Source organism: Leopardus geoffroyi, chromosome B3 (genome assembly GCF_018350155.1).
Source record: "Leopardus geoffroyi isolate Oge1 chromosome B3, O.geoffroyi_Oge1_pat1.0, whole genome shotgun sequence".
Taxonomy (NCBI): domain Eukaryota; kingdom Metazoa; phylum Chordata; class Mammalia; order Carnivora; family Felidae; genus Leopardus; species Leopardus geoffroyi.
This window is the reverse complement of record NC_059337.1, coordinates 60,237,253-60,259,840: the sequence shown is the minus strand read 5'-3', so window position 1 is coordinate 60,259,840 and position 22,588 is coordinate 60,237,253. Positions and strand designations below refer to the sequence as shown.

General features: G+C 43.2%; 2 protein-coding genes across 5 annotated transcripts in view; one reads left to right on the top strand and one right to left on the bottom strand.

Moving 5' to 3' along the window:
• The window catches only part of CCNDBP1 (cyclin D1 binding protein 1), a 39,087-nt gene extending 33,806 nt beyond the window's left edge, over positions 1-5,281 (top strand). Inside the window, exon 12 of the mRNA XM_045448001.1 lies at positions 5,109-5,281. Coding sequence (XP_045303957.1) covers positions 5,109-5,154 — 46 coding nt within the window. The 3' untranslated portion in view covers positions 5,155-5,281. The remainder of the gene's footprint in view (positions 1-5,108) is intronic.
• A 3,306-nt stretch (positions 5,282-8,587) lies between these two features.
• TGM5 (transglutaminase 5) overlaps positions 8,588-22,588 on the bottom strand; it is a 32,288-nt gene continuing 18,287 nt past the window's right edge. For all 4 annotated transcript variants that reach the window (XM_045447987.1, XM_045447988.1, XM_045447989.1 and 1 more), the window contains 7 exons: positions 16,332-16,470; positions 15,583-15,686; positions 15,238-15,477; positions 11,584-11,949; positions 10,871-11,031; positions 9,288-9,421; positions 8,588-9,095 (listed from right to left, as the gene is read on the bottom strand). In XM_045447987.1, coding sequence (XP_045303943.1) covers positions 8,942-9,095; positions 9,288-9,421; positions 10,871-11,031; positions 11,584-11,949; positions 15,238-15,477; positions 15,583-15,686; positions 16,332-16,470 — 1,298 coding nt within the window. In that variant the 3' untranslated portion in view covers positions 8,588-8,941. The remainder of the gene's footprint in view (positions 9,096-9,287; positions 9,422-10,870; positions 11,032-11,583; positions 11,950-15,237; positions 15,478-15,582; positions 15,687-16,331; positions 16,471-22,588) is intronic.

Here is a 22,588-nt window from a genome sequence, read left to right as displayed (position 1 = left end):
TTCTCTGAAACTGGAAAAGCTGATTCTAAGGTTCAAAAGGAAGTTTCTAAAAGATATAAAATATAATCTAAAAAGATCTAAAGATATAAAGATGTTTTATATTAAAACATCTAAGATGTGTTTTAATATCTAGTAGGCCTGGTCATGCTACATTTCTAACTCCTTATATAGTATAACCAGGATTCCTAGATACTACAACATAGTATGACATCACTTCACTTGAGAAAGCACATCAACCAAAATGTATGCATTAAGTATGAGCTAAATGTGGCACTTTGAATCATTGGGAAGATAAGGGTTCACTAGTAACTTATTTGGGTACAAAAAGCTTGCAGAATAAAGTTGGTTTCCTACCTTGAACCATATACCAAACTGAATTCCAGATGAATCAAAACTCTAAATGTAAAAAATTAAATCCTAAAAGTACTGAAAGGAAAGATAAGACACTTACTTTTAAGTCAGCCTGGGGAATGCCTTTTAAAATATAACACAAACCCCAGAAGCCATAAAGAAAAAATAGATAAATTTCATTCCTTATAATTTTGTTAGTTGGAAAAACTCATAAACAAATTAGGAGAGCCTGGGTGGCTCATTTGTTTGAACATCTGACTTTTGGTTTTGGCTCAGATCATGATCTCACGGTTTGTGAGTTCGAGCCCTGCGTCAGGCTCCACACTGATAGTGCAGAGTCTGCTTGGAATTCTCTGTTTCCCTCTCTCTCTGTTCCTCCTCCCTTCACTCTCTTTCTATCAAAATAAATAAACTTAAAAAATTAATATAAACGAAGTTAGAATATATGAACAATGACCTGGGAGAACTGGGAGAATGTTAGAACAATGAACTGGGAGAAATGTTTGAAACTTGTACCACAAAGTGTTACTTTCCTTAATGTAAAAGGTACCTGCAAATCAATAAGTCAAGAACAACAAACCAATAGAAAAATGGGTGAAGGATATGATGGACCATTCACAAAAAAGGAAATTCAAATGTCTCTCTTAAATACATAAAAATATGTCCACCCTTATTTAATATAAATAAAAAATAAAACTACCCTGGGATATCATTTCTTTCACCTATCAAATTGGCAAAGATAAAATAGTTTGACAACTTTCTGAGTCAGTGATGGTGTGGGAAAGTGTTATTCTCTTATAATCCTAGTAAGAATGTAAATTGATTCAGCTTTATAGAGGGAAATTAAGTAATATCTACCAAAACCTTAAGTGTCTATATTTTTGAGTCAGCTATTTCACTTCTACATATTCTAATGCAAATAACCAAACATGTAAAATGAAATTTATAGAAATATATTGATTGTACTGGTAGTTACAATAGCAAGATATCAGAAACTATATAAACGTCCATAAATAAGGTACTAGATAAATAAATTATATTCAATAGACAACCATGCAAATGTGAAAAAGAATGAACTGGCTCTACATGAATTAATATGGAACCATCTCCAAGTTATACCATTAAATGCAAAAAGCAAGGTGTGAATAGTATACTAGCTTTGCATAAATGGTGTGGGGGGAGAATATATATGAATTTGTTTGTGTTTATGTAGAATATTTCTGGAAAGCTATTGCTTTGGTGTAGGGCAATTCAGTGCCTGGATGTAAGGCTTTCTGTATACCCTTTAGTGTAAGAAATAAGCCCACTGACCCAGTCAAACGAGGGAGAGGAGATTCGGAGCACAGTGAAGGGAGGCTTTAATCAACATTCTTGCAAGAGGGGTGTCTGATGGACAGGCACACTAGGGGTGGTTACAGCAGGCAATTTATCTCCTACCATGCAAGTCCCTCCCCTGATTCCTCATTGGCTGAGTACAACAGCGGTTACAGCCTTACCAGGAAGTCGCCTATGCCCATGTAAGGCAAAAAGTAGTTTAATGGGAGCAAAGGTACGTTTCTTGAGGTGATGGAGAGACCTCAGTTATTTGGCGCATGCTCATTGCAAAGCCCGTGAAAAATAAGCTCCTGAAATGGAGAGAGTAAGGAGAACCAGGAAGTCAGGTATCTAAGGGTATGGGACTCCAGTGTGTGTGTGTGTGTGTGTGTGTGTGTGTGTGTGTGTGCGCGCGCGCGGGCGCGCGCCAGCCGGAGAAGGAGTGATACATATTTTCAATAGGTTGTAAACCTATTGTTAACTAGACAGCACAGCTTTTATTTGGTATTTCTGAATATGAATCATCTCACTTCTCACATTTAGTATCTTTATACCACAACAATGTATTGTAATTATTTGAAAAATAACAAAAACTTGCAAGAGAAAGAAAAGGCTGTTTTCTTTCCAAAAGACAGACTGAAAGACTGTTTTCACCACAGTGAGTCCTCTGGCTCTGGGAGGGCAATGGGGGAGTCATGGGCTGGTATCCCTTTTTGGATTTGTTTCACTTTTGGTACTAATAGAGATAATCTCTCCTGATACAATTCCCAGGGAACTCCACAAACACCCACTTTCTGGCAGTATTTCAGTTGGGGCATTTTGGGGGAGCCTGTGACATATTGCTATGTTTTGGTTGAGCTGGGGAAAGGAGAATGGGAGATGCGAGGAAGATGGAGGCATGAGTGACCAGAAAGTTCAGTCCTGCTTCCCACTACATCCACACCTTTCAACTTCCCAGCCTCTGGCAGAAAAACAAAGTGGCCAGTGTATACCCAAGAAGGATTCATTTATTCATTCATGATACAAACATTTATTGAACACTATTGTTCATCAGGAACTGTAATAGACACTGGTAATACAGTAATAAATTAGATAGATGTGTCCTTACCAACAAGGAGCTTATATTCCAGCAGGAGGAAACAGTGTTAAGTGCTTATACTGTTAATTATTTGCTTGCCATTGTGATAACTGCTATAATAGAAAAGTTCCAAGTTCTATGACCTAGGTGTGGAGGTCCAGGGAGGTTTCCCTGACAAAGCAAATTTAAGCCAGGAAACAGGAAAGATAGCTAGGCAATGGGGCAAGGGGTGGGACGGTATGGGAGGAAAGAGAACAGCATATGCAAAAGCCCTAAGGGAAGGAGCAATCAAAGGAAGGTTAAGGGACTGGATGGAGCAAAGCCTGTGATGAGAAGTAAGGCAAGGGCTGAATTTTGAAGAGTTGAGTTAAGGATTTTGAATTTTATCCTCAGAGTTCTGGGAAGTTAACAAATGGGACTTTAAGCAATGGAGTAACAATCACATTAGCATTTCTTAAAATACCACTCTGGGGCTCCTAGGTGGCTCAGTCAGTTAAGCTTCCTGACTTCAGCTCAAGTCATTATCTCACAGTTCACAATTTCAAGCCCCTGCTTAAGATTCTGTCTCCCTCTCTTTCTGCCCCTCCCCTGCTTGCACTGTCTCTCTCTCTCTCTCTCAAAAATAAATAAAAGTATTTTTAAAATGGATTTAAAAAATAAAATAAAATACCACGCTGGCTGGGGGCCAAAGTGGAAAAGAGAGGACCAGTAAGAGTCTGCCATAATGATTTAAGTAAGAGATGATGGTGGCCTGGTCAGGGGAGTGATGGTGAACATAGAGGTGGACTGATTTGACAGAAATGCAGGACATGAAATTGGTAAGACACACTAATGGTTGGGTTACAGGGGGCAAGGAAGAAAAGATATTCAACAGGACTTCCACTTTCAAATAAATTAATGATGCTGGTACATTGCTTTACAAAGCATTTTTACATACATTATCTCATATGATTTGAAACTTCAATTGTGTAAACTAAGTAAGAGATCATTATTCCTGTTTTATTGGTGAGGAAACAGGTCCAGGGAGTAAACATATTTATTTTAATGAATGAATTAATGAGTAAATCAATTAACATACTGCCTCCTTCCAGAAAGACTTTAAGATGACTAACAGTGAAACATGATGTTTCAGAAGAGCATATATTGTGGTGCCTGACTGGCTCAGTTGGTAGAACATGTGACTCTTGATCTTAGAGTCGTGAGTTCAAGCCCCACATTGGGCATGAAACTTACTTTAAAAAAAAAAAAGAACTTAGGGGCACTTGCCTGGCTCAACTGGTGGAGCATCTGACTCTCAATCTCAGGGTCATGAGTTTAAGCCCCCATGTTGGCCATGTAGCCTACTTAAAAAAAAGAACATATATTGGGGTACCTGGGTGGCTCAGTCAGTTATACCTCTGACTTTTAAAACACTTTTTAAAAAAGTCTTTATTTATTTACTTTGAGAGACAGAAAGAGTACAAGCTGGGAAGGGGCAGAGAGAGAGGAAGAATCCCAAGCAGGTTCTGTGCTGACAGCATGTAGGCTGCTTAGGATTCTCTTTCTCTCCATCTCTCTCTGCCCCTCCCCTGCTCTCTCCCTCTCTCTTTCTCTCGAATAAATAAACTTTAAAAGAAGAGCATATATTAAAATGATGCAAAAGATGAATAGAGATGGAGATAAAATAGCAAAAATGAGACTAAAAATGCACATTACAATCTATCTGTAAACATGGTGTCCACACACTAGAAGTTTATCTCTGAGCCTCCCAGGATCTGTTTTCCCAAGATTTCGCAGTTTGTGGTAAAGACTGGACTCAAACATAGGTCAGGTCCAACTCAGGTCCCATACATACATTCGACTTCATTATTAGCCTATAATCCAAACTACCACTAGGAAGTTCTCTCTATTCAGGCCTCTTTTATTTTTTTTTATTTTTTTATTTTTTTAAAAATTTTTTTTTTCAACGTTTATTTATTTTTGGGACAGAGAGAGACAGAGCATGAATGGGGGAGGGGCAGAGAGAGAGGGAGACACAGAATTGGAAACAGGCTCCAGGCTCTGAGCCATCAGCCCAGAGCCTGACGCGGGGCTCGAACTCACAGACCGCGAGATCGTGACCTGGCTGAAGTCGGACGCTTAACCGACTGCGCCACCCAGGCGCCCCTTCAGGCCTCTTTTAATACCTCTCAAGGATTTCTGCTTCTAGATAGAGCAAACTAGTTTGATACTATAGCCCCTGTTGATAATAACCAGAAAAACTGAATAAAATATTTCACATATCTGCCTGAAGGCATCAAGGCATCAAGGATTTGAGGGATCAAGATCTCATGGAGAAGAGAAGCACAGAGAGGTAAGCCTGACAGAGTGCCACTTTTCCCTTTAGGACATTTGCTGATTCACAATTGGCGGATGACAGCCTGGGAATCTGAGCAGATCTTCTGGCAATCTCGCAGGGCTGGAGGATATAAATTGGAGTTCCAGGGCCACCAGGATGAAGGGCTTCAATAAATACCCCACGTTTTCAATCAGGACCCCTGAAGGACTCTACTCCAGGAGTAAAGGTAATAGGAAATAGACCAACGCTTACAAAGACTGAAACCCAGTTTTGCTTGTTTGTTTTTAAGCACTCAATTAATGGAGATTTTTATTCCTGCTGACATTGTTATGGATGCTATTATTATTTATCTAATAAAGTTGTAAATGTTGAAACAGTATAGGATGGTTAAAATTTTTTTTATTGTGGTAGACAACGCATACCATAAAATTTATCATCTTAACCATTTTTAAGTATACAATTCAGTAGTGTTAAGTATGTTTACATTGTTGTGAAAGAGATCTCCAAAACCTTTTCATCTTGCAGAATTGAAACTTGAACTCCCTCATACTCCCTCCCCTCAGGCTCTGGTAAGTATCATTCTAGTTTCTATATCATTAATTAGACTAATTTAGATACTTCATGTAAGTGGAATCATACAGTATTTATCCCTTTATGACTGGCTTATTTCACTTAACATAATGTCCTCAAGGTTCATCCATGTTGTAGCATGTGACAGGATTCCCTTCCCTTTTAGGGCTGAATATTCCATTGTATGTATATACCAAATTTTGATTATCCATTCATCCTGTGATGGACATTTGGGTTGCTTCTTCCTCCTGGCTATTGTGAACAGTGCTGTGGATATGGGTGTGCAAGTATCTCTTTGAGACCCTGCATTCAATTCTTTTGAAAATATACCCAAAATGGGATTGCTGGATCATATGGTAGTTCTATTTTAAACTTTTTGAGTAACTGCCATACTGTTTTCCAAAGTGGTTGCATCATTTTACAATCCTACCAACAACTTCTCAATTCCCACCAATACTTGTTATTTTCTGGTTGTTGTTTTTTTTTTTTTTTTTTTTAAATAGCCATCCTAATGGATGTAATGTAATATCTCAATGTAGAGGATTTTTTTGAAAAATAAGAAGTTGACACACATTAGTTTCGGGTGTACAACATAGGGATTAGACAAGTCTTTACATTATGCTATGCTCACCAGAAGTGTAGTTACCCATCTGTCACTATATGACGCTATTACAGTACCATTGACTATATTCCCTACGCTGTGCCTTTTCTTACCATGACTTATTCATTCCATAACTGGAAGCCTGTACCTCCCACTCCCCTTCACCCATTTTACCCACTTCTCCACTCCCTCCCCTCTGGCAACCATCAGTCTGTTTTCTGTGGGTCTGTCTCTTTTGTCTGTTTGTTCTTAGATTCCACATATAAGTGAAATCACATAGAATTTGTCTTTCTCTATATGACTTATTTCACTAAACAAACAAACATAGGGGTTCATATGTTTTTGAACTAGTGTTTTCATTTTCTTTGGTTACATAACCAGTAGTAGACTGGGTTGTGTGGTATTTCTACTTTTAATATCTCAGTGTAGTTTTGATTTGCATTTTTCTCATGATTAGTGATATTGAGCATCTTTTTATGTGCTTTTTTTGGCCATTTGTATAGTGTCTTTGGAGAGACATCTATTCAAATCCTTTGCCTTGTTTGCCTTGTTACTGCTCTATTATTGGGCCTAGAATATTCAACACATAGGTACTCAATAAATGTTAAATGAATAGTTGAAAGACAACCTTGACATTCAAGGAAGGCCTTAGCTCAAAGGAATGCTCTGATGGGAGTTGTAAGCCTCTATGACAGGCCAGGATGGAGAACTATTTGTCCTTTAAGTGCTTCTGAAATCACATGAAGTCTGCTCAGCTCCGCAAAATAGAATCAACTTTAAGCACTGACATTTCAGGCAAAGACCATGATCCAAGACTTAAAGGAAACAGATGCCTGCAGGTGATCGCTGTCCAAACTCCTTAGACTGCCTGCCTGAAGCTCTTCATCCCTTGGCTCTAGACTCATTTTTTCCTGCTACTTGCCACCTCCCACTCTTATCTCTAGCTATCAGAATGACTTGCAGTTCCTGACTGCTTTACTCCATTCCAACCCCTTTGACTCCTTGTCTGTTAGATTTTAGCTTAAATGCCACTCCCCTCCAGGAAGTCTTCCTTGATTCACAATCCCAAGATTGGACAAGTTTCCTCTCCTTATGCACCCATAACACCTTGCACTCACTCCAATGGTGGTTATCACCACTCTGTGTTAGAACCTCCTGTCCATTTTTCATTTTCCACATGCTTAGACTTGAGCTCCTTGAGGGCAGACCCTGGTCCTTCTTGTGTCCTCAGTGCCTAGCTCAGGACCTAGCCCCTATAGAAACTCTGAATATTTGTTGAGTGGAAGAGTTAATGAATGTACTGTTAAAATCAAGATTCCTGAAAGAGTCTGAGGGTGTGGTAGTTGAAAAGTACTTCAGAGGTCACTGTCTCTGTAAGATGTTCCCATCCACAATGTTTTCCTGAAACCATTTTTCATGATTGTTAGGCAACAACTACAGAATGAAATAATTATATGTTACTTCCAGGTCCCTGCTGTTAGGGTTCTCCTGGTTCTCTGCCTACTCTTTAATAGGGCCATCAACCTACTATGCAATTCTCACCACACCCTCTTCTCTCCCTCTGGTCAGTTACACTTACCATTTTGTTTATATATAATAGAAGTATTTATTTAATGTGTGTGCATTTAATATATGCCCAAAACAGCTGTCTTAGTCATGTAGCAGTGCCTGGAGGGCAGGTGCATCATGCCTTTCTCCATCCCAAATTTGGCACGGTGCCATGAGAAAGCAGGTGCATCTGAGAGGAGATAATTATTGGAGTGGCTTTGTGTTCACAAGGAGGATACATACAAGCTATAGCCATTATAAGGGTCTGAGAGTACTTCATTTCCTACCAAAAATCTACTTCACTGCATCATCAGCTGGCATTTTCTCTGGAACCACAGTCATTCCAGGTCCATCCAGCACCACAATGCACTGGCAGATTTTGAGCCAAGAGGCTGGAACTTTTAGGATTGAGGGACATCTTGGATGTGACATGGAAAGGGATTCAAAGGAAGGCCAAATGAGAGATCTCATTTTCCCCCAAGATACAAAGAGGTAGTATGTAGAAACATTTACAGGGGTTGGTTTTCCTAACTAGATCATGACGGACACACTATCTGTAAGTACCTTACTTACCTGTTGACATGTTTGTTTTCTGTAGCCCCACCACAACCAATAGAATGTAAGCTCCATGGGGGCAGAACCTTTGCTTTGTTTACTGTCTTCTCTCCTATACTCGGAACAGCAGCTGGCACATACTAGGCACTCAGAAATTCACCCTTGAATGGGCTCAGGTGTTAAAACAATAGGACACTCCCAGCATCCGGAGAATAGGTAGGGGTTGCTGGAGGGAAAGTGATGACTACATGGGTGCAAAGGACTGAAATTTATTGGGACTAGGACATTAGCCACTGCAGTGACAAAATGACAGTGAGCTGCTCAGTCTTCTGAGGGGGCAGTAAGTCATGGTCAAGTCCAACCACTGCCCTCAGACATTTGAGTGTTATCTCACAACTCTGGATTGGACACCATAGACTCTCTGGTCCTGATAAGACTCCTTGGGAGCTGTGCAAATGGTCCAGGGGACTATCCATTGCTGACATCTCCTCTGTTGCTTACTTCGGAACCCCTACAAAGCTCCTGTTGTGGAGTGGCACAGCTTGCATTTGAACTTGCTCCTTCTCCTGAAGCTTAAAATCTGTGCATCCACTCATTGTTCCAAAATTTATAACCTCAAGTCTACATAGACATTCCTGTAACCCTTGATGTCCTTAAACTTGTTGCTCCTCAGATTAGCTTGGATCTGCCTTTGGCCACTCTTGAAGGGGACAGTCTCCAGAGTGATGCTGGCCCTGTGTTGAGGTTTGAGGACTCCAATGCTGTAGCATAGAAAACAGAATGTTAGAAAATCATACCCAATATGATAACTCCAAAGCTCTTTCCACTCAGCAACCAGGGCTTTTCTTTCATCGTGTTTTCAGAGACTGGCCTTGGCACCTGTCACCAGAAAGAAGGATAGTGATAACCCCAAGACAAGATGGAAGTGAAGGCTGAATACCCCCAGAACTCACAGAACTCTCTGCTGTTTCTTGAAGAGACCACTTCCTTCCACAGTCAGCACACAATCTGCAACATGCTCTGAGAGGGGGTTTGAAAACAGCACCTGTATGGAGAGTGGCTGATTCACAATGGCAGCTCCTAAAACCTAAACAGAGAAATCCAGGGAAGAGGAAGGGAACAGAAAATTAATCTCATTCCCCAATTCACTAAACCCTTGATTGGGCCCACTTCAACAGGAAGATGACTTGTATCTTCAGTGTCTGTTAATGCTTTCTATTATAGTTGCTGGAAATTTTTCCTTGTAGAGTTCTACTGTATGTAAGACTAGGACTTTAAAATCTTTCTTACTGTTTCCTTTCTTTTCCATAATCCCCAATTTATTATGACTGAAATATCATCATACTGGGGAGTTTCTATGCTGATGGCATTTTATAGGTCACTTTTTCTGTTATGAATTCAAGAATGTTAGCTGTGCAATTGTGTAAGCAATTGCTCCTTAGATGTATTTCCTGAAGAGCTGGACTTCTGTGACCCAGGTTTTTCCAACTATGGGTTAAAACCAACTCGATGGATTGTTGTTAATGTTTTTAAAGAATGAAATAGAAGAAAATATTAGTGTATATCACACAAGATATTGTTATGTAAAACTTTGTTTCATTTAAACATGCATAGATGTTTGTACAAAATATTTTACATCCCTCAACCCAGCATATGGAAAAGTCTGATAAATTGGAGTCTCTAGTGATGTTTCCTCTGCTCCAAGGATTTCATCCAAGTGTAAACTAATCAATCTCAAGGATTCTCATGCATAATTTGAGTGGATAGAATCTTCTTTGGCACTTTTTTATTGCACTTCCACTCCATCCCTTTTCTTCTTCTTAACATAAGTGGCTCATTTCTTTTCACACCAGTGTGTGAGTGAAAAGCAATGGGACATTCAAGGCTGTAGACAGATGGAAGCAAACCTGGAAACCCTCCCTAAAACAGACTCCTGTGGCTGGGCTTGCCAGACACACCCCACCATGGGGCCCCACAGGCTCACTTGGCAGGGTCTAGGAGGCTGCTTGGCCTTGGGGAGATAGCACTGGAAGAGATCCATGAAGTCTTCCCACTCAGAGGACCACAGAATGTCACAGCAGGCAGTGTCCTCAGAGGCCAGCTAGTCTAATCCTCTCATTTGACAGTTCAAGAAGCAGAGACCCAGGGCCTTGTCTAAGAATGCACAGCCAGGAAATGGCAAATCACACCTAAGCTGATCTCAGTCAGTGCTTTCCTCCCCACTCAGGTTTCTCCCATCTGAGCTCATAGTTCCTCATGTTGACCCTGGGGAAAGCCATCAGTAGAAGGTGGCACAAGGGAGGCATCTCTCCTTGTCCTTTCCATGAAACCTGCTCAAGGTCCATCCATAACGCCTTTAATGGTGCAAGAGGATGGACATCGTGTCCAATGTTTTCAGATGAATCTCATGTTCTGATAGGGAGGTATTTGGGGACACCAGAAGAGTCAGAGGCAAGAGTCAGAGGCTGCTCTCCTGAACAGACTCTCAGAGGGCTCCCAGCCCAGCCAGATCTCCGGGGGCCCCCAGGCCACTTACATTAATCATGATGCCTGGATAAGCTAAGGTGATGATCTTGTCCACCAGAATCTTTTCCGGACTGTTCTTCTCTTCGCCCAGGGCACTGATGCGGATCAGCTTGTCTGTTGACAGGTACTGGCTATACTGGGAATAGGGAATTCTGCAGGAATGGGTCTTTGCTAGGGAGAAAACAAAAAGATAAGATGAGTGTAGCTGGGAAAATCAGCTAGGCCTTGGATGGATCTGGGGGACCTTTCTTTGGGGAAGTGCTTAATACAAACATGTATTAAGCCCCAGTGAAGCAGGCACTAGGTTTTCAGGTGAGAGGCTGAGGTTAAGAAAGGCAAAATGGTTTCCCCAAGGTCATTCTACTGGTAAATGGATAAGCTGAGGTTCTAACCAAAGTCTGGAGTCTAACCAAAGCTCAGGCTTCCCCTATTAAACCAGGCTCCTTTCCTTGAAGTAGTAAAGGGAAGGGATTGGGTGGAAGAGAAAGGAGAGAAGAAAAAGAAGAAGAGGAGAAGGGAGGGAGGAAAAGAGGGAGAGAGGGGGAGAGAGAGGAAAGGAGGGAAGGAGGGAAGAAGGAATCTGTGCCGAAGGGGACATTAGGAAGACTGGTGTCACAGGGGTGTGTCCCCAGAATCCTTGTTGGCTGGCTTGTCCCCACTGGCATTTCCATAACCCACTCTGTATACACAGACCATCCCTGTGCCCATACCCAGAGCCCATACCTTCTTCAGGAGAAAGTGTGATGAAGGCTGTGTCCTGCCAGAAAGGGGGCAGGGGGCTGCCATCATGCAGCAGGGACTGGGCACTCAGGTTCACTTTGAGGTCCTTGAACTGGAGTGACATGTTGAGGGCCAGCAGGACAAACCTTATGTCCTGGCCCATGTTGGGCGGGTCGAGCAGCTGGAATTTCAAGGAGACCTGGACTATATCACTGGGCCGAAGGGAAGGCATATGCAGGCTCCGAGGGCTGTCCCCGTTCAGTGGCACAGGTGTGGAATGTTGTGAGTCTGCTTTGTGGGGGCCTTCAGACCTTCTAGCCTTCAGCTTCTGAAGAGCTCTCATAAACACCAGCCTCTCCTGGGGGGAACCTGGAAGGACAGAGATGGCACCGGCTGTGGACCAGTCTGACCCAGGGGTGCAAGCCTTGGCTGAACACCGCAGGTGTGTTAAAACCCTCATTTCCAACAATGAACACTGCCTACCTTGCATCAAGAGCTTTCTAAGTGTCAGCTTTGCTGAGCATTTCACACCATTCATCCTCACCTCAACCATGAGAGGGATGTATTGTTATTATTTATTATTATTATTTTTTAGCAGTGCCCATGTGAAAGTGGTGTCCCCAGTAGAGATAAGATGGCCCTTTAGACCTTCTCTTCAGTTCCATGAAAGGCCTAGAACTGTTTTTTCTTAAATCACTAGCACTGTTTTATTTATTTGCTTGTTTACTTACTTACATTTTGACCCCTTTTACCCATTTCTCCCATCCCACCCCCCTTCATCTGGTAACCACCAATCTGTATTCTGTACCTATGAACTTGGTTTTTCCTTGTTTTTTTTTTTTTAGACTCCACACATAAGAGAGAAAATCATACAGTATTTGTCTTTGTCTGACTCATTTCAGTTAGCATAATGCCCTCAAGGTCCATCCGTATTGTGGCAAATGGCAAGATATCTTTTTTTCTTTTTGTGATTGAATAATATTCCATTGTATACATATACTACATTTTGTTTAGCCATTCATCCATCAGTGGACACTTGGGCTGTTTCCATAGCTTGACTATTGTAAATAATGCTACAGTGAACATGAGGGTGCATATATTTTTTCAAGTTGGTGTTTTCATTTTCTTCAGACAAATACCCAATTGTGTGATTGCTGGGTCATATGGTAGTTCTATTTTTAATTTTTTGAGAAACCTCCATACTGTTTCCCACAGTGGCTGTACCAGTTTGCATACCCACAACAGTGCATAAGAGTTCCTTTTTCTCCACATCCTTACCACCATCACCACCACCACCACCACCACCACCACCACCAACATAATCCATATACAGATGAGGAAAATGGGGCTCAGAGAGGTCACATCACTTGTCCAAATTCCACAACTGGCAAATGGCAGAATCCAGGTGGAAACCAAATCTGCCCAGCATGAAAATCTGTGCTCATGACCACTAGACTCTATCCTGCCTTCTTCACGGGAAAGACAAAGGCCCTTTAAGCTTCTTAAAGATAGCAGCACGGTGTGACTTCCTGTTCTAGAACCAATTGATTGCTCAGGTGTAGACTAATTCCTGGAAATGAGAAACTGAGAAGCCACAGTTTAAAAAGAAAAAAAGAAAGAAAAAGAAAGAAGGAAAGGAAAGGAAAAGGAAAGGAAAAGGAAAGGGAAGGAAAGGAAAGGAAAAAAAGAAAAAGAAAAGAAAAATATTTAGGCAGGCTGAGCTCCCAGAGAGGTGTGGCTTTAGTACTGGGGAGGCACTGTAGCCAAGATATGCAGGAATAGTCACCCATGCTTCCCTAATAATCCCCCCACTGCTTTCACTAAGCAATCACTATCCCCAGTGACTGCCCCCACCCCCACCCCAGTGCATCCCCACAATCTCCCCAGGTAGAGGCCACTTTTTTATCCTCTTGCCCTGGGGGTCATTCTAAGCCTCGTTCCAGGCAGAAAAGGATCTCAAGGCATCTGCTTTAGCAAGAGTGGGCCCAGGGAGATGTGAATCAGATTTAGCTCACCTGTGGTTGGCTCTACAGGCTGAGTGGGAGGAGACCAAATACTGCCTGACTAATCAGCACCCTCAGGCCCAAAGGAATATAGCTCCAAACCCCCAAGCTCACAGTGGAACCCCATGGACCTCTAGTGAATGCTGTCACTGCCCACCTACATCCCCTTGGAGCTTCCTAGTTCAATGCCCATGTGCCCTACTTTCAAATTCTAGCACTTTCCACTCTTTGTCTGAGGCTTTGTTTGCCACCAGAGCTGCTTTAGCCGGTGCATGGAACAGGCCAAAAGTGCTAGGGATTTTACACGGCAAGGAGCAGGCTTCAACCCTTGACCAGCCCCTTGCCTCTTGGATGGGATAAATCTGTGGTGCTGTTCTACACTTTACTCTGAATCCCTGATAGGGTTGCCAGATTTAGCAAATAAAAATACAGGGCCATTTAAATCGAGTTTCAGATTAACAACAAAGAATTTGGGACATGGTTAGACTAAAGCATTATTTGTCCTGTATTTTCCCTGGCAACCCCACTCGCAGAGCTCCCCAGCAGCAGCTGAGCTCCAGCTGCCTGTGCTGCTAACCAGCTTGACGAGGTGCCCTGTGTTGGCTTCCTCCCTTCCCCTATCTCCCTTGCTCACTCTCCTTCCTTCCAGGAGTTCCTGGATGGCCTCACAGATAAACCACTTGTCCTTGAATCCTTGCCTCAGGATCTGTTCTGGCACCCAGAACAAGATAGCCCCAGAGTGGATGGAAGGGAAGGGGGTGATGAACAGCATGCTGAGCTGTGTTCATTGCTTGCCTCTCATTGTGTAACCCCTTCCTATGCTCAGACTCTGGAACTTCTCTGTGGGTCCCAAAGGCCCACATAGACAAACCATAGATACCTACTGGCCAGCACTCCTAGCACCTGCTCAGCTAACTGCCGCTCCCCCACTTTCCTGATTCACTCTTGCTTAGCTTTTCCTCCTCACTTAGCTTCTGGCCTTCATGGACTGTGTATTTTTGATTGGCCTCCCAGGGGGTTGGACCTAGTGCTTGGTCTTTCTCAAATTTTGGGAATTAGTTCACACCTGACTACCTTAACTGTCTATTTGTCCCTGCTGACTAGAGTAAGAAGCCCCTGCCAGGTCTCCCACCTCTCAGAACAGTCCTCTGCAGCAGGTGGGGGTGGGAGTAAACATGTGGCCTTGGTGTTGGTTGGTGGTCTGGACTGTCCTCCAAACACTCACTAAAACAAAGTTAATTAATCAATATGTTACATGAAATTAATTAAATTAACTAATATGATAGGGTTTACAGATCCCCTGCCATCTTCAGAAGGAGGGTAACTTTCCAAGAAGGCAGCCATGAGGGATTCACATCCCACACTGGTGGGATGCCTGTTACTGGCCCTACAGGTCCATGTGACCATCTTGTGGAGGCTGCTCACTGGCCTGTGGGATATGGGGTGGCGGTGAGCACAAGGAAGTGAGGCAATGGGAACATCTCAACTGAGACCTTAAAACTGAAGGGCTGAGGAGACAAGGGGACCTGGGTTATATCCCTCAGATGCCTTCTGGTTCCCCAGAGAGCCACCCCAGCTGGCTGGGAGGTTCTCTGGGGTGGGGGGGAAGGAGCCCACAGGACTTGGACTCTGGCAGGGATTGACTCAGTCATACCTTCTATGTATTTGTAGTTCTCTGTGACATCATCTCGCTCATCACTTTGAATGCTCTTGGTGCTGATAAAATTGCCAACAGTATTCGTGTCCCGGTGAATTTTCTGCTCCTTCCCTCCGTAGACAAGCCAGGACATGCAGTCAGCATTGACCATGGAAAAGGCAAAGGCTGTGTCATAGTTCAGATCCACCTCTCCCTCTTTGATGGCTCTGACAGAGGCAGGGCCACAGCAGTAGAGGCCTGAAGGACAACAGAAGAGCCACGATGGGTCATTGCTGCAGGGTCAGGCAGGGGTAAGGGCGGTTTCTGGGGAGTGGGTTCCACCTTTCTTCTGGACAGCCTCACCATTGCTCGTCTCCTGAGGGGTGGCATCCAGCACCTGCCAGCCTCCATATCCGGGAGGGAGGTCCTTTCGGGCCATCCAACACTCATTCCACACATGAAAATTCCTGAAGGAGAAGCCAGAGGAGTCAGTGTCAAATGAAGGCAAGAGAGAGCTTGTAGTGCTTGTGTTCTTTCCAGAGCAAGGCAGGGGCCGATGGGTACATGAACCGCTAAATAGAAAGACAGATTTAATGCACCCTAAGTCTTCAAACTCTATGGGTGAGTAGTGGCAGCTTTTCCTCCTGTGAGCCTTGACTTGCCCAGAAAAGAGCTTTCTTCTGTGAATAGAGAGTATTAACTCTATATTAACTGGAATTAAATGAAGTTAAATATCCCTCACTCTCTCTCTCCCAAAGGTCCTCATGGCCTTTCTTGTGTGTGCTGCTGAGTCACAGGGGCAGACATGGGTGTGTCTGGAGGTGGGGCTTCAGGCCCTCCTGTAGTCAGAGCTATAGGCTGAGTATTAAATGAAGGAGATGGCAAAGAGGGAAATCTCACCCAGGGCAGAAAGCTGTTGTGATGTGAGGATTCTAAACTCAGAATCTTTTTTGTGTTCAGCTATGTCTCAGCCTTCGAGGTAGGGATACAGGGCCCTGGGACTGGTAAAAGTGAGGCGGGTCTGGGAGAATAACAGGCTTGTGGGCACAGTCCTGCCCCACTATCTGCTGGTGGAGTTTGCCTTGGAAAGAGACAGAGAGGTGGTCTCTCACCAGACAGTGTCCTTCTTCTTATTCTCCAAGATCCTGCCTGTGCTGTCATAATACTCATCTATGATCAGGTTTCCATCTGTGTCGTGGCCAGAGTCAAAGTTGGTGATCACACGGGTGGGGATCCCCAGGCACCTCATTACTGCAGAAAGAGCAAAAAAAAAAAAAAAAAAAACCCAAACAAACAAACAAACAAACAAACAAAAACAAAACTCCTGTGGGCTGTGGATTCAGGAATTCTATGGATTCCTGGATGTAGGGCCCTGGGCCCAGGGAAACCATTCTTTGGCACCTGCAGGACTAGTCAGGGGAGCTGTCTGGAGCACTGGGTTGATGATATTGCCAACCTCTTTCCCCACCTTCCTGAACTCCTCTCCAGGGCTCATGGAAGAGACACTGTGCAGAGGCTGGGCTTCCGGTTGCTCAGAGAAGCACTGCCAGGGACCACAGAAACTCCAGCAAGTTGTGAGTCCCTGACTTTGCAAGCAGCACTGGGCAGGCACGACTCCTTTGGCAAGACTACTCAGTGGCCTGACTTGGTCTTGCTCATCTCTTGGCTGTGAATCTCCATCTTCAAACCAAATGCTAGAATTTCAGCTCAGACCATCAGATACTTAGACAAAGGGTCTGTGGCTTGGATTCCCCCTTTTCTATGGGTGTATTGTCTTGGAAGCTTATAAAGGAAAGTGTCACAAAGGAAGGCAGAAAAGGAAGGAAACTGTGTAACAAAAGCTTAGAAAAGTGAGGGTTTGTACCCAGTAGAGAAATTCTAGAAAGGAGGTACTACATTGTTTTTATTCCTGAGAGGGCATCTTTCCCTCTGCCAGCCAACTTTTGTGCTTTGTCCCTTGCCATATTTCCCCCATTCTGCACTCTTTAAGGATAGCAATATCCGCCAGCCCATCCTACTACCGATGTCCTGGGGACCCTGTCCCTTCAAGTCCAGCATTGGCAGCCCACCCCATTTAATAACAATGATGATGATGGTGATGATGATGATGATAATAATAATAATCATAAAATTCAATAATATCAGCCAGGCATATTGCTATATTATCCTCAGGACAACTCTACACAGAAGCTACCATTATTATCCTCATTTTAAAGATTAAGAATCAGGGGCACCTGGGTGGCTCAGTTGGTTGGGCGACTGACTTTGGCTCAGGTCATGATCTTGCAGTCTGTGAGTTCGAGCCCCATGTCAGGCCCTGAGCTGACAGTTCAGAGCCTGGAACCTACTTCGGATTCTGTGTAACCCCCCCCTCTGCCCCTCCCCCACTTGTGCTCTGTCTTGCTGTCTCTCAAAAATAAATGTTAAAAAATTAAAAAAAAAAAAAGAATCAGAGGCTAAGAGGGTCACCTGGGTGGCTCAGTTGGTTAAGGGTCTGGCTCTCGGTTTCTGCTCAAGTCATGATCTCACAAACAGTGAGATCAAGCCCCTCCTTGGGGGCAGTTTCTCTGCCTGCTCAATCTTAAGATTGAGCCTGCTGAAGATTCTCTCTCTCCCTCTCTCTATGCCCCTCCCCACCTCACAGGTGTGCATGCTCTCTCTCTCTCTCAAAACAAATAAATAAACTTTTAAAAAATCAGAGGCTAAGAAAAGTTAGCAACCTTGACTAACGTCAAATGGCCAGGAAGTGGCAGACCTATCACTCAAATCCCGATTTCACTGCTGGGCTCGTACTCAATTCTGAGTCCACCTCCCAGTATTGTGCACACAGTTCAGCATTCTAGTATTTTTCCCTTATTAAACATTTTATGCATTTTCCTATCTTAACAAATATTGGCACAATATTTGCACAAAGCCTCTCCAGGTCAGGGTGAAGAGACATCTCTGGATATAGCTGGGAAAGAGGGAGAGAGGATCCCAAAAGGGAACCTGGAGCTCTCCTTGGCACAGCTCTGTGCAAGGCCAAGGAATGAGGGCAGGGAGTGAGCAGAGCTGACAAGTGAGTTGTAGGTGGAGGTAACACAGGACCGCCTCAGAGGGGAGGGTGAGGTTGGAAAAGCTGCCACTAAAGGAAATGGGACAGGAATAAGGCAAGAGCACTCAGGTGACTCAGGAGCATTGTGTGAGCACATTTGTGCTAAGATTACAGTCAGGAGGGTGGGTAACACTTCTGATAATAAGAGAAGGTGCCAAGGAGGGATGGGCAGGGAAAGCAGGAAACAAGCCTCCATTCTTCACACCAAGTGATGAATTCACAAATAGCCACATGAACTGGCAGTGGTTGTATCAGCTTGTGCTCAACAAGGCTGGATGAACCTTTTCCACCTGAACACGTGGCATTGTGCCCATGGCACTCTGAAGTTCTTTACCTGACTTAGCACATGACTTGTGATGGTTTGTTTATGAGTCTGCCTTCCTGAGAGGGATTGTGTGATATTCGTCGTTATCATTATATGACCATTAACAACACAGAGCCAGGCCTGTTTTGCAGAAAGTTGATGGTGCATCATTGCTAGATGGCTGAATGAGTGGCTCACAAATCTTCTGCCTGTTCTCATAATTTCTGACTTTGCACAGCACTTTCATAATGACTGCGCCCTATGCTTTAGGTATCAAGCTTGACTGTCAGTAGAGCATAAGCTTTGAGTGGTGATGGATTTGCATTGATCCATTCTCACGCTTTTGTCATCATGGAGGACATCAGCCTGTCACCGTAAACCCATGGTGAGGCTAGAATGGTTGCTCACATGGGGAGTGAGTGAGGCCTTGCTTCCATACCACACTAAGAGAGCTAACAGCACTCAGATTTGCGTGAAGTCATACACTGTATTTTTCCCAGGGTCTTGCTCCCTCTGTCCTCCATGCTCTGTCCTCCCACCAATAGCTCATCTTGTCTTGTGGATTCACCTCTTACTTCTGTGCCCACAACTCCTGAACTTGAATCTTGAGCCTCTGTGGAGACCTCACTGCTTCTAGACACATGCCCAACTGAGCTTGTCTTTCAGTCTTCTCCATCTTCTTTGCCGGTTGATGACATCATTATCATCATCATCATAGTGCCAGCCATGGTGCCAAGCATTGCCTGGGCATGATCTCATTTATTCATCTCCCAAACCCTGTGGTTATCCCGACTTTAAAGAGGAGAAACCTGAAGTGTAGAGAGGTTGAGGTCACATGGCAGAAAGAGGAGAGCCAGGGCAGGATTTAAGCCCCTGATTCTCTGATCTCAAAACATCCCCATGCTTCTAGCTACAAGCCACACCACTGCAACTTCACTAGGCATCACAGCACCAACTCATTCTCAATACACCTTCCTCTGTCAAGTTTTCACTGACTACTTCATGCCACACTAACTTCCCTTCTCATGCTCTCACTTAATCCAGTCACCTGTGCTGCATATCTTATCACTGGATGGAGCTCTCTGTGATCTCCTGTATTTGTTTTATCTTGTCAGCCAGATTACAAATCCCCCTAGACTAGGATTTATATCAGATGCTTTTCTTGATATTTCTTTGTTTCCAACACAGTGCTGGGTACAAAGTAGATGCTCATTAAATCTGTGTTGACATGTATTGTCTTTAACCTGTGAATAAGGTTTCTGCAGACTACCAGTCCTAATGACTCACAGATTGACATGAGACTCAGGTGACTCACTAATAATTTTGGGGGAACTGAGTACTACATAAAAGGGAGGTGTGTGTGTTTGTGTGTGTGTACACACATGCACGCAACCCTCACACAGTCATGCTTAGATAAAGGTGGACCAGATATAAGAATCTGGAAAGGCCTGAAGAGTTCCCAAGGTATATTACACCACACCACACTCCCAGCATGAATTACTATGTCTTTTCACTCAGCCATTCAGCACTCATCCAGTGCTCATGTCAAGCCCTTGTGAGTAACCAGGCAATGGGTTAGATGCATACACAAAAATGAAAGACATTCCTGTCCTCAAGGAGTGCAGCTTCACTTTTGACTGGTGATGGACATCATCCTGATGGTGTATTAAACATGGAGTCTGTTTCAGGACTAGCTGTGAAATCTTCTCACCAGTTCGTTTTCCTCCCCCGTCTCCCACCAGCTCCCCATGTGGAAATGTGGCTCCAATTTTAAAAGAGAAATCAGTGGAAAGTTAGAGTTAAATCTGTTGAAATTCGCTTGATCAGCTTTGCTGCCACACTTCTATGGCTTAAACTGAAGAATACAGTCAAACTTCAGCTAATAGAGTTGAAGTGTTTGCATTTAAATATGATGATTTTTAGCATCCTTTAATTTCTCCCCAGAAGCATCAAGCTTCCAAATGGTAAAAGTATCTTCTCCTCCCATGCTTCTAATTGTTCCTTAAACCAAGATGGTTATATTGTCTTGGTTTTTCAGATACGCCTTCACAAGTTCATATTAGAACTGTTCTTGTTTGTCTGCAATGACAATGAATCCTAAAACTGCTTTAAAAAAATAATGTCCACTAAAAAAATTACCAGGCATGCAAAGAAGCAGAAAAATATGACTCATAACCAGGACAAATGTCAATCAATATACTAGATCTAGAAATAACAGAGAGATTGAATTAGCTGACAAGGACCTTAAAATAGCTATTTTAAATATTATAAATATGCTCAAGAGGAGGTAAAGGAAAACATGACCATAAGAAGAGAAATGGAAGATAGAAAGAAGATCCAGTGGAACTTCTAAAGATAAAAAATATAACATATAAATATTGGACAAAATATTGCACTATAACAATATACTTTTTTTTTTTTTTGGTAAGAACACATTCAGAGACAATGTTACATATTAAATACATCAAAGTGTTTCCCTATCATGGAGGAAGGTGAATAGGAATGGGTTGCAAGACAAAAGTGAGGAAAAACTAATTGATTAGTTAATTAATTTTTTAAAAAGGGGCCTGAACCAGACCTATTATAATAAATATCATGAAATGAGAAATATGATTAATTAACCCTAAACACTCCAAGGAACGAAAGAAGGAAATAAAGTAAAAAAGTGAGACAGATGATGGGGAACTGAATTTTGGGGGATGACTAGAAACACCTTGTGAGCAAGATCCAGTCAGACCTCTGGAGCCCAAGAAGCTGAGATTAAAACAGTATCAAGCTAATTATAATAACTAATATTTATGTAAAATTAACTATGTGCCAGGCATTTTTCTAGGTACTGGCCAAATATTAACCCACAACCTGGTAAGGGAACATACCACACAAGCCTTGATGTCTCTTTAATCAATGGAGAACAATAGTAGATTTGTGTTTGAGTGAAAGGTTGAGGCAACAAAATGCACCAGGACTGGGGCTGAGATTCCTTCTTTGAGAGCTAAGGGCTCAGTGAAAACAGTGAGGACAAGAGTTGTATTCAAATGAAGATAATGAGGTACTTTATAGAGGCCACTACACAACTGAGTGAGAAGAAATCTTAGGTGACATGTAGCCCAGGGGTGTTCAAAAAGTTTTAAGCAGAGGACCCTACATGCAAGGCAAAGTGTTAAGTGGGGATCCAATATACAAAATGTACTCATGGGGTAGTTTTGGGTGAAGAGAGGAGGGCCTAGCTCTAAGCAACACAACCTCCTCATCTCCCACACCATTTCCCACCATCCTTCCCCCCATGTCTCCTGGGCCAGCTCTCTACTTTATAGAGCAGGGGATTATGCCCCATAGACCTGTTCACAGTCAATGTTCATGTCTTCCAAGTCACTGCTGACCCTATCCCTACCCGTGCAGCTGTGGGCAGGAACAGACCAGGCATATTCCCAGGATGACTGCCTTAAAAAAAAAAAAAAAAAAAAGGCAAAAACCCAACTTTATTGAGATATAATTCACATACCAGAACCCTTGTAAAGTGTACAATTCAGGAGTTCTGGTCCAAGATGGCAATGTAGGAAGACCCTGAACTCATCTCCTCCACAGACACACCAAATCTACACCTATTTATAGAGCAATTCCTCTTGAAGAAGAACTGAGGGCTGACCGAAAGCTTCTGCACAACAAAAAATAGACCACACAGAGAGTGGCAAGAGAGAGGGGGACTTGGTGACCAAGGGAATCCCCACTCTGACTCTGTAAACTGCAGTGGGAAGGGATAGTACTGAGGGACTGTGAAAAGATTAGTCTGCCCTGGAGCACAGAAAAAAAAGCCACAGTATAAAAGAGCAACTGGAATATAAAAGAACCAGCCCTAGAACCTTGACAAATGGCAGGGGAGCTGCTGGAACTCTCTCCAGGTCCCTTGTAGCAGAGAGTGGATGGCCAGAACAGGAAAAGCCTGATGACTGAGAGCTGTGGGTGGCCAGCCC